General features: G+C 40.0%; 1 protein-coding gene across 1 annotated transcript; it reads left to right on the top strand.

Annotated features, from left to right (window-relative positions):
* Positions 1 to 3002: 3002 nt before the first annotated feature.
* LOC134459508 (toll-like receptor 13) lies at positions 3003 to 8685 on the top strand. Its single transcript, XM_063211872.1, has 5 exons — positions 3003 to 3047; positions 4898 to 5958; positions 6580 to 7800; positions 8259 to 8288; positions 8675 to 8685. Exons 2-5 carry the CDS (start codon positions 5004 to 5006, stop codon positions 8683 to 8685), a joined length of 2217 nt encoding a protein of 738 aa, XP_063067942.1. The 5' UTR covers positions 3003 to 3047; positions 4898 to 5003.
* The last annotated feature ends 3890 nt before the right edge of the window (positions 8686 to 12575 follow it).

Below are 12575 nucleotides of genomic sequence, written 5' to 3' on the forward strand. Positions count from 1 at the left end.
GGCTTCGACAGGTTTCCCTGAATACATTGCGAATTCATTTAAAATTTGTCTGCAAGCCGCGGCACCCACAACAGCACACAAGTTTAAGTATTTTCGCCGCAATTGACGGTTGTGAAGTGGTAATAATTATCCCATTGTACTAAAGTTTAACAATGTCCTAATGTGTGATGGCCCTTTTCTCTGTGAAACGCACATGAAAAAAATCGCTATTAACGTCAACCTAATGCATGGAATTAGTGACAGCTGTGAGTGTCATTCCTTGATTGTTGAAGGGATATTCCAGTTTGAAGCCCTACACTTTAGGCATGGGGAAGGCGTAGGGATAGGGGTAGAGATTAGTAATGGGAAAGGCCCTAAGACTCTTACCCCTTGCTCCTGTAGAGGGAGGAGTGCAGCCTCCAAGCAGCGTTTGAACACACGTGGGCTCAGGGCTAGCCCGAAGGGGAGCATCATTAACTCGTAAGACACCCCCTCGAAGGCAAAACACATATTTCCTATGCGGGGGGTAGATGTGAGTCTGAAAGTAGGCATCCTTCAGGTCATCTGAGGTGAACCAATCGTCACGATGCACCGAGCATATGACAATCGCCGGAGTCATCAGTAAAACCACCCTTTTTAGGTACCAGGAAGCATCTACTATAGAAATCATCCTCTGCCTCCGAGAGGGGAACGATCCATGTCGCTTCTTTGGTAACGTCGTAATCTCTTCCATCAGTGTAATTGCCTGTTCATCGTGGGCCACCGAAAGGACCACTGAGTGAAAAGCATGAACTGTAGTAGATGGTAACCTCTTTCCACTATATTTAAAATCCATGGGAGTCTGTGCGCCTAGCCCAGGCGTCTGAATGGCGGGCTAATGGTATGACGTGAGCAGTAGATGTCGAGGGGCCCTGGCCCATCGGACAAGTAGAGATCGTGGGGCTCACCAAGTGGGAGGCTACCGACCTCCTGGGCTGCACCTACCAACGGTAGGCTACCTGCTCTTTCGGTCCCCTTTCCCACGGTCAGGGGACCTACGGTGGTCTCCCTACCGGCCACGGGGGGAGGCCTCTTGATTTTTTGTTTTGGCAAAGAACGTGCTCAACTTCTTAAAAAACGAAAGTCTTAGGGTGCGCCATAAAATGTATCAACTTAAGGAAGAAAAATCCGCACTCAGAAACTGTGTCTCTTTATGCACTGATGAAGGCTTGATAGCCGAAACGCATTTGCTTTTTGGACATGGTGGTAATATAAATAAATAATGAGACACAGTTTGTGAGTGTGGAGGCTTCTTGAACCACACTTTGGTGCTTTTGTCCTCAGCCGGGCTAGAGGTTTGAGTACATGTATTGTGTATTAGGTTGTATACTTGGTCTTCATGTCGGCTGTAACAAGTTATGATGGTGGCGAAAACGAATTTCCCTTTAGGGACAATAAACGCTACCTATCTATCTAGTCTACATACCAACAATACTTCTGCTTTCCTAGTTGCATTTCCATAAATCAGGGCTATTCAAATGGCGGCCCTGAGGCCTGATGCGGCCCTTGGACAGCAAGGTTCTGGCCCCCTACAAGCCCCTTGAAATACAGAATCGTTTTTTTAGAATTTAGAGATACAAGTATGGGTTCCTTTATCGTGCTGAAATGGGACACAGGACATTAAAATGCAGGAAATTACATCTAAGAAATGCTAAAGTTTCTGGGGGAGGACCCCCAGACCATCCACTTCAATGAAGTCTCCCATATTTTTTTCATTGACAGACGGCAACCATAATACATGCGTATAGTTAATCCTTAACTGGGAGGAAATTGAAAAACTGGCCTTCGTTAACATTTAATTGAATACCATAAATGTTCACACAACAGGAAGTGGAGGACATATTGCAGCCCATATTTGCTCAAATTAAAGGTGCGCACACACACACACACACACACACACTCACACACACACACACACACACACACACACACACACACACACACTCACACACACACACACACACACACGTTGCGTAAAATGTAGGGGAAGTAGTGGAAGTGGAAGTAGATTCCCTGCAAGTTCACCTCATATGTTAGGCGAGTGACCAAAGTAACACTGTCAGCATGAGAGAGAGGGATGGACTGGGACCTAAAAATCGGCCCTGGAATTCTTGTCTTACAACGGCCCCTCAAAAATACAGTAGATGGGCCACTTTCATTTAATATCCTGATTGGTTCAGTCCACAGTCTATATTTGAGATGGGCCAATGTGTTGCACCCTCTAAATTGTGGGAATATGGGGGGGGACAACACTGACAACAAAAGTACTGTCCTCTGAGAACTGTTGGCCCACCAGGAAAACACCCTGTATGCCAGATTACCCGTCCAGCCCCCACCATGAGACATTTCAATACCCTGGGTTAGGGAAACGGCATGTTCATTGGGGGCTGTGTATATACTCCCAGTGAAGTGGCAGGGTTTCACATTTTATACACAAAGATAATTAATCTGTTCTGGGACGGAGTGGGTCATATGAACTACAGGCCAAAGAGGATTCATGCTCCACAGACATACTGGTATGTTTGAAACTTCAGTAGCCTTTTTTCATTCAAATACTGTTTGGTTCATGTGTTTAAACATTTCTGATTTGATTGATTTATTGAAGGGTAGACTTATCATTATATAACTTACATGTGTAACAATATTTCTCGACAATCGTTTCATAATAATTCCTGACCATGCTAAGTAAGAGGCACCCTGTATTGTGCTACGCACTGGTAAGGAGAGTATTTAATGCAGGGGCTGAGTAAGTAAGTAAGTGAGACAGTAAGTTCACCAATAGGCTCTCAGGTTGATGCACCATTCAAATAAGAACTGTATCGTAAACAGACATGACAGACATGCAAACATAACTGATGACTTCTAAGCAGACTAAGATCTTTCCTCATAATCTGCTTATTTTCCAACAGCATTGTGAATGTGAAACTGTCAATGTGAGTTGATCGAAAATAGACTACTTTCATTTTAGATTTTCTGTGGGGGTTCTTCTTCAGGACTTTTTCAACATGGCAAGTTGAAGAAACATACAGGTCTGTATGCAGTTTGCTATTTGCTGAATTGATACGACATACTTTATGTTTGTACATAGCCTATTTATGTACAATATGTGTTGGCCCTGTATATGTACGCATGCATGCACAGTAGGTGACTTTATTTATTACCAAAGGTTTATTTGATTGCAGGTTACAGTAAGTAGTAGAGCATCATTTATTGATCCTGAGGGAAACAAAGGTGTCCAGTAGCATTGTAAAGGCAACTTTCCCTCTGGATCAATAAATGACATTCTACTTCACTCTACTCTACTACTTTAGTAAAAGCTTAATATCTACAACAATAAGCTCAGGATCTATTGCGGAGGTGCTGTGGTGCACTGCACTAATACACCCAGACCATATATACAAACCCCAACTGCATAGAAGTTGGGACACAAGGTAAATTGTGAATAATAACAAAATACAGCCATTTTCAAAACGTCTGATTCTTACATTAGATGGAAAACGGCACAAAGAAAACATATCAGCCATCAAAACTGACCAAAATTATTGCTTTGGGGGATATTCATGAATATGTAAAAACAATATGTCTCAAAACAGTTGGGACGGGGACAATAAAAGGCAGAAAATGCCAAGGACGACTAAAAACAAAACAAAATACAATACTTAACAGTTAAATACATTAACCGATGAGATGATTTTATATTTTAAAAAACGGTGTTAATTCCTATCTTGGACATGATTTCACCAACTTAAATGGAGGGTGTATTCCTTGTCACGTTTTGTAATGTTTTCCTTTCTGTAGTGCTTACAGTGTGACAGGTCTTGACCAAAAGCCTGCCCTTTTATCACCTGCTGGTCCTTATGATGGAGTTAAACTATTAAAACATAGTAGAGAATGCAATTTGTCCTTACTATGTGGCAGTAATTGAAGATATCCCTTCGAAATACAATGCAGGAGTGGCTTTTCATGCTGTTTAAAACCCATTTATATCATTCAGCACTGTATTTAACGCTACAGATTAGTGAGAACAACTTAACCAATGCGCTACTGCACCCCCATGCCATCATGGAGGCTGACTTTTGAACACAAGTCGGATGGTCCATTTTCACTGTAGCACAGGATGTGCAAGACTATTATTTTCAAAAAGAATTGACTTCTGCAACTTCTGCTGACTTCTGTAAGTAAAGGACAGTTTCCCATGTCTTCATGGTCTATTTCAAGTGAGCTCGGGTGCCTAGGAGAATGTTAAACCCCTCTATCATTTGCACACATTAAGCATTCTTAATATGGTCAATTTTCAATAGCTGCAATTCTTGGAATGCTAGAGTGAGACTACAGCGGATATTTATTTAATGATGTCATGAACCTATACAATGATTTTAATGACAAAAACATGTTTTATATACACTCAATCATGGTAAATCAAAGGATATTCAAAAATGTATGCAATAACTTTGGTAATTATTCCCTCTGCATCTTTAATTCTGAGTCACTCAGCCTCTCTGTGATGGTCTTATACCTGGACACTCATATTGTCCCTCAGTACAATTCATTTTGAAATGTTCTTCTTTGTTGTTTTATCTTATTTGGATGTTTATTACATCTCACTGATCCCCATCCCAACTTATTTGAGACGTGTTGCAGTTATCAAATTAGAAATGAGTACATATGTCCCCCAAAACAATATTTTTTCCCGGTTTTAAAACTTAATATGTTGGCTTTTCTCTCTCTCTCTCTCTCTCTCTCTCTCTCTCTCTCTCTCTCTCTCTCTCTCTCTCTCTATCTCTCTATCAATTAATGGCTGTCTGTTTTCCACTGTCCTGTCAACTTAAGGCACTTAAATCCCAGAAAAAAGCCTAGTCATTGTTATTTTCTGTTACAGATTCACACGACTGATTGCTGCATGGGCCATATTGGTATATTCATACTGTACAACAGGACTTGTGTCATGTGATTTAAGTAAGGGGACGGCCACCTAAAGCAGCACCATGTCCTCCACTCTACACAGATCTCTCAGTGCTCCTCTCTGCATCATTCTGTATGTCATAGTTTATGCCAGCCATGTGAATGGATACACGTTTGGGGAGTGCATCTTACATGAGCCTCAAAATAACCAAACAAAATTTTTCTGCTTCAGAAAACACCTCAAAAATGTTCCTGCACATCTACCAGTTGTTATAACACATTTAGACATTTCTCAGAACAACATCACTGCAATAAAGAGAGACGATTTTAAAAACCTTGTACATTTAGAGATCTTAAACATCTCACAGAATCGCATCTCTCATGTGGAGAGAGGCGCTTTCCGAAACTTGATATCGTTAAAACAGCTGAACCTAACCAATAACAATTTGAACAAAATCACAGATGAGTTCTTCCGTGGCCTGCCTAATCTAAACGTGCTTCTCCTGGAATTTAATGGCAATTTAACTATAGATCCCTCTTCATTTTCTGTCTTTTCCAAGCTTGAGTGTGTGAAACTGTCTGGCAATAACCTGAGAAACATAACATATCTGCAACCCATATTCCGGATAGAGACCCTGAAAGAACTTCACATTGCGCACAACAATATTTCACATTTTCAGTCGACGGATATTTCACATTCATCCCTCCAAATTGAAATGCTGAACTTATCTTCAAATCCAATCAGTATTTTTACCATCACAGCAAATATTTTCCCCAACCTTACAGCCATTGATTTGTCTTTCTGCTTTTCAAAGCCACTTTCAGAATGGAAGGTGCTCAGCCCAGACTTCTTTAGGAATGTGAGAAGGCTTGATCTGACAGGAATTCATATTTCATCTGTGGATTTTAATGTCATTCTGCAAACATTCAATACGTCCCTTGTTCAGCTCAATATGAACTATGTGCCTTCTGTACAAACATTGATAAGAAATGCTTGTCTGATTCCAACACTAGCAGAGTTGGTGCTTGGGCACAACGGTATGACTAACTTTACAGAAACAGGACTTGACAAATGCACCCACTTAAGGGAACTGGATTTGTCTGGTAACAATCTCACTAAACTGGAAGACTTCTTTACCTCACTAAGATATCTAACCAACTTAAATCTGTCTCAAAATAACTTTTCAGGCATTCCCAATATTGTACAAAATCTATCCATGTTGGAGTCCTTAAATGTTGAGTTTAATGACATTAAAGAGATTAACTGTGACACTTTTAACAATGTTAATTTACAAACTCTAGATCTGTCCTACAACTCAGTTAGCGAGCTAAATAATTGTGTTTTTCAAAACCTGAAAGGCCTTCAAAAACTTTGGCTATTGACAAACTCTATTGGGTCACTGAGGGGAGCTTTCAAAAATGGTCCTGCAAATTTGACACATTTGGAGATAAGTGATAACGCATTGCACTCCATCAGAAAGGATGACTTGAAAGGTCTAACATCACTCATTTATTTGGGTTTAAGGGATAATAAAATTGAGTCTATTGCAGAAGGAGCATTTGATTCATTAACTAGTTTGAAAATGCTAGACTTGGACACAAATAAAATTACAGATGTCTATCTCACCCCAACTGTCTTTTCCGGCCTTACAAATCTAGGTAAACTAACTTTACAGAGTAATCATATTTTAAGAACAAAGCATTATAAAACACCCCCTTTTGGTCGTTTGAAGTCTCTTAAAACACTTTTTGTCTTTTCTCAGCGTCAGCATGAAATACAGACTTATTTACCTGTGGATTTGCTGTGGAATCTGACAAATTTGACAGGTTTCTGGGCCCAAAACGTTGGATTCCAAGATATAAATGATGACTTCTTCAAAGACAACACACAGCTCATTGTACTTGGCCTTAGTGAAAATAACCTCACATTTCTCTCTCCTAAAATATTCCGGCCCCTGCGACAACTCCTCCAACTGTATTTGGAAAAATGCAACCTTAAGACTTTAGATTTCATTGTGCAAGCAAAATTACACTCTCTCATTCGTTTGAAGATCAGAAATAACCAAATCAGCTCCATAAACGATACAGTTATCCAGGCCCTTCCCTCATTACAGTTACTTGAGATGAGAGGAAATACCTTCACCTGTGACTGTTTAAACGAAGGGTTCATCAAATGGGTGCTCACAAATAATTTGACACAAGTACTTGAAGCGAATACATTTCAGTGTAATAGTCCACCAAATCTGATAGGGACTGAGCTCCTAAAGTTAGACTTGCATTCTTGCTCAATTGACTTTGGGTTGTATTGTTATATTTCCAGCACTTCTGTGGTGCTCCTGACATTGGTCGCATCCCTCCTCTATCACTTCCTACGCTTGCAAATAATTTATGCCTATTATATGTTCTTGGCATTTCTCTATGACAAAAAGAAAAAGGATCCAAAAAAGTCTAGGTTCCAATATGATGCATTTGTTTCCTACAACCTCCACGATGAACACTGGGTCACTGGTACGTTGCTTCCCAAGCTAGAAGGGGAACAGGGATGGAGACTGTGTTTGCACCATCGGGATTTCCAACCAGGAAAATTCATCGTGGACAACATCATAGACGGCATCTACGGCAGCCGCAAGACCATCTGTGTCATCAGCCAGCACTACCTGGAGAGCGAGTGGTGCTCCAGGGAGGTTCAGGTGGCCAGCTTCCGGCTGTTTGACGAGAAGAAGGACGTTCTGATTCTAGTGTTCCTGGAGGACATTCCGGAATACCGGCTGTCAGCACACTACAGGATCAGGAGCCTGGTGAGGAAGCGGACGTACCTCCGCTGGCCCAAAGCCGGAGAGGACACACGGGTCTTCTGGGAGAAACTAAGGCTCGCCCTGGGCACCCAACTCTAGAGCTTGTTTGTGTTATGCTGTCTCTGATTCTGTCAAGAGATTTCTTGTGATTCATTTCTGTAATATTTGGCAAAATTACATTAACCCTCTATTTATATAACAAATGCAGCAATACTGATCAGTCTAATACATGTAATATAATAATAATGTGATAATATACATAGTCTCTTAATCTTCCTTTAACATGCATGATAGGCCAATATATTTTCTAATATTTCTTTAAATTACATATTTTCATGAATTAAGAATGAATTACCGGTAAGTTTAATTAAGTTGTATGAATTAAGCTTATCATTATTGAACAACTTAAGAAAATAATGTGTTCTTGCTCATTATTAATCACTGCCATCACAAATGTGCCACAATTTAAAAAAAAATGTTTTTTTACTATTGAAGCAGGCACAGACTAGATAGAGAGTAGAGATTAAGGAGTGCACTTGGCAGAAAATGGTTCCAATCCCCACATGCGCACATGCACACACGCACACACACACACACGCACGCACGCGCACACACACACACACACACACACACACACACACACACACACACACACACACACACACACACACACACACACAGAGGGTGCATCAAATGCCCCAACATGGGAAAATCCTGCCCTTCTTTCGCTGTACTCTTCCTTTACTGATAAATCTTCCTTGCAAAATATAAGGACATGTGATATACTGTACGTATGTTAAATACACACATTGGCACTGAATTTGGTGTTTTAGTTAGGCCTAATTAGTTCAAATTCTCTTGTGGAACTTTTTGATCAAAACTAGTACGAATAATCGTGTGAAAGAATCATGCTACAGTTGCCTTTCCACTTTCCCATGTTTTTTGCTCCCTTCCTTCAGCAATGATCTAGCCCCCATGCGCTAGTCCTTTATCCATGTTGGAACATCCCTGTACCCATCCTTTAGCCATGTTTTGCTTGCTTTATGTACTAGGTAAGTGCAACATTCTGTCCTTACTACTAGTTTTGACCAAAACAGCCTCAAAGCACACTCTCCATTTAGCTACAAACATCCATTCACTCCCATTTGAAGTTTCAAGCCTATTTTTCCACCCTTTAACATAGATCGAATTAGACTCCTCTCCAATCCAAAGACCCTGATTGATTCAGTTATTAATTATTACATAGTTTATAACTGACTAAATCCCAATAATTTCTACAATAATAAGAAAAGAAAAGAAAACGAGAAGAAAATGTAGTGACTGTACGTACTGTACTGTCTAACCAATGATAACTCCTAACAGTACATTCATTTCTGGTTCCGACGTCTTCAAGTGGAGCGATTCCATTTCACCTCAACCCATGAACGGTGAAGCTCGGACTGAAGCTCAAAGGAGCTACGTCATGGTAACTTGGGGAATTATGGGAAATTGAGTACATTGTATATATTATAGAAACAAAAATTGGTCACACACACACACACGCACACACAGTTTTGCCAAACTGAAGGCAGACAGTTGAGGAGAGCGGCATGGCATTGAAATATTGTTGTTGTTGTTTAAGTAAACTCAGGACAGGGGAGTAAAGTGAGAAACATGACTGCAGTTAACCCACAGAACGTGATCAATCTTACAATAGATAGTCTACAAGGGTCATTCAGTAATGAAAATAGGCTACAAGTGTCATTTAGTAATAAAAATGAGGACCCCAGGCTCTTCTATAAGAGGATTTACTTCCTAAAGATCAACTTTGCCTGCTTTGCGACTGAACCAGATTCTTGGCATACCGTGGTGGACAGGAGGACCTGCAGGGATTAGTGGCAGCCCCACAGCTATGATGGTGGTCATGTTAAAGCAGTTGTTCCCAACCTATGGGTCGGGACCCAACTTATGGGTCGCCAAAGATCCACAGAGGCTCGCGGAGCCCTCTTGATTTTAAGGGGTTTAATTATATATTTATAGCCCATGTTGAATAAATGACAAAGCATTTAACTAATATATGCATAGAAGCAACACATCAAACATTTGCTACATCAAACATTTTTTTCTATATTTGACCAAAGACAAATTGAGGAATAAAATAACTAAAATGATTTTTTGCAGGAAACAGAGGGCATCTTGTGACTCCCTCTCGTGTGGGCGCTCGCGCGGTTGGATCACCAAAGCTTACAATAGTAAAAACATGGGTCCCTGAAGAAAAAGGTTGGGAACCACTGTGTTAAAGGACCACTAGAGTCAATTTCAATATGCTGTTGTATTGCTCACGGCTACCCTTGACTTTTCAGTACCCGGTGATGCCACATTTTTCGGCTCAGCCCTTTCCGAGATCTGAGCTATTCAAATGGGGGCAGCTTTTGTTTACATTTTAAAAATCCTTAACATAGGCCTACTCCAAATATTTTCCCAAAAGGTATCGCTGTTTGCTAGTTGTCTTCTGGTGTTGTATAACTTTTTGGATGTTTTTGGGAATAAATCGAGATGTTTTTTTGAAATGTAAACAAACACCTGCCCCCATTACAATGACCAGGATCTCTGAAGAGGCTGAAGAAAAAAAAATCTCAGGTAGAGCTCTACTGGCAAGTCCAGGGTAGTGTGAGCATTACAACTCCATGTTGAAATTGGCTGAAGTTATCCTTTAAGTCTTAAGTCTTAAGTTTAAGATTCTACATGGAAATGTATGGTATACATTTGAGATAAGACATGGCAACAAAGCCTGCCATGGTGCACTGACCTTACAGGTAGTGTGCAATTGCTTTTAGTAGCCTAGTTTACTTCCAGAAAAGATGCTGCCCATTCAGAAATGTTATTTATTTCACAAGCATTTTCTACCACCAACATACAATGTAATACAAAGTATTCATTATATTGGGAAAAATGTACTTTTCATATGGTGTATCTTCTCTGTGTCTGCTATTTTCAATTTCCAGTAATGGACATTTTTAGCTGCAGAACTTTGTGTACCTACTTTGGTCAGCAGTAACATTTGGAGTAGGCAGATAGTTGCGATGGGCAGCATTGTTGCAATGCCTACTCTGGCCACAATCCTATATAGGGTTGGGTACCGAAACTCTGTACAGGCACCGGAGAAAATATTAACTTTAGTAACCAGACCGAAATACATTACATCGTGAATTTCGGTGCCTGATTTCGGTGCCTCAAAATATGCAGCTGCGGCATAATTAGGCTACGCCCACTGTTAACAGCAGCACCGTTTTCAGTCACTCGCAGGAGGAGCAGAAGAAAGCAGAAGCAGTTAATTTCCCTCAGTGCTCTGTTTTGGTGCGCTGTAAACGCATGTCAGCAGCACTGCTAGTATTATTGTTGCTAATGGAAGTATCCATCAACAGTTCAACACCATTTCATCATGTCAAACACCAACACAACAAGCTTTGACAGAGAGAGAGGAGGAGGGGCTCTTCTTGCACACACGCTGTTTTGAAGCTGTCTGCCTGTTGTTCATTTCCAGTGACAAGTTGTTTTGCTTCTTATATAGGCTGCTGTATGTAGGCCTAGAGTAGAGACCAATTTGACTTTGTAATAATTCAGTTAGGCCTACATTTTTTTAAAACAGTTTAATAATTGTATGCTGAAATAGTAAAAAATAGGGTAATAGCCTACTGAAGGTATATTGCCAACATTTCTACTCTGAAATGTCCTATTTGAAAGATGGACTGCATAGGCTACTGTTGGCTATTACATAGGCTACATAAAGTCTTTAGAAAATATGTGCTGATTTTAAAATTCAATTTTATTATCATTATTATTATTATTTTTTAAAAAGTACCGGAAAAAGTACCGTTTATGCACCGGCACCGTTTTAAAAGTATCGATTTGGCACCAGTATCGAATGAAACCCTTTCAATACCCAACCCTAATCCTATATACTCAAACTTTAGCATTTTGTCAAGAAAGCATGTCTGATATAGGGAAAGTATAAATGCAAATACTCAAAACAATGTTTTTAAAAAATGTGTGCATTCTCAGTTCTCTATTGTTGAGTCGAACAACTCAATAGAAGTCTTTATAGTATGCCAATTATGCTTCTGCTTTCCTAGTTTCTTAGTTTCTAGTTTCATAGTTTCCACAAATCACACACACATAAACACACACACACACACACACACACACACACACACACACACACACACACACACACACACACACACACACACACACACACACACACACACACACACACAGTAGTGTCCTTTTTGGGGAACTCCTTGTCAAAATTGTTGATAAATGAACCAACAAAAGCACAATTTATCTCTTTAGCACCTCAATGCTTTCTCCACAAAACACAATGTCCCTCTTTATTGTGCTTTAAAGGTACACTGTGCAGGAAATGGTCAAAAAGGTACTTCAACTATGCTGCCCATTGAAACTGTGTTGCCTATTGCCAAATTTTATCTTTTCATGAAAGTTTACTAAGTACTGTAATAAGCTAATATTTTCTAGTATGGACCAAATACAGTCATTTTCAGCTAAAAATAGCTAATTCTGGAAATTCAAAATGGCGGACCATGGAGAAGATCCCCCTTTTCATGTAAAAGTGCAATTTTTCCAGTCATAATGAATACTTAGAATTTGATGGTGGTGGTAAGTATTCATGAAAAGGGTAACATTAGTGAATGGGTAGCATGAATTCTGGAAATAAACAACTAACAATCTTACACAGTGTACCTTTATGCTTATTGCTTCTGCATTTCTTTGTGGCCAGATTACAGGTGAACACAGACATGCACAGACATGCACATCATGTGACACAAGTAACACACACACACACACACACACACACACACA

The sequence above is a fragment of the Engraulis encrasicolus genome, chromosome 12 (assembly GCF_034702125.1).
Source record: "Engraulis encrasicolus isolate BLACKSEA-1 chromosome 12, IST_EnEncr_1.0, whole genome shotgun sequence".
NCBI lineage: Eukaryota > Metazoa > Chordata > Actinopteri > Clupeiformes > Engraulidae > Engraulis > Engraulis encrasicolus.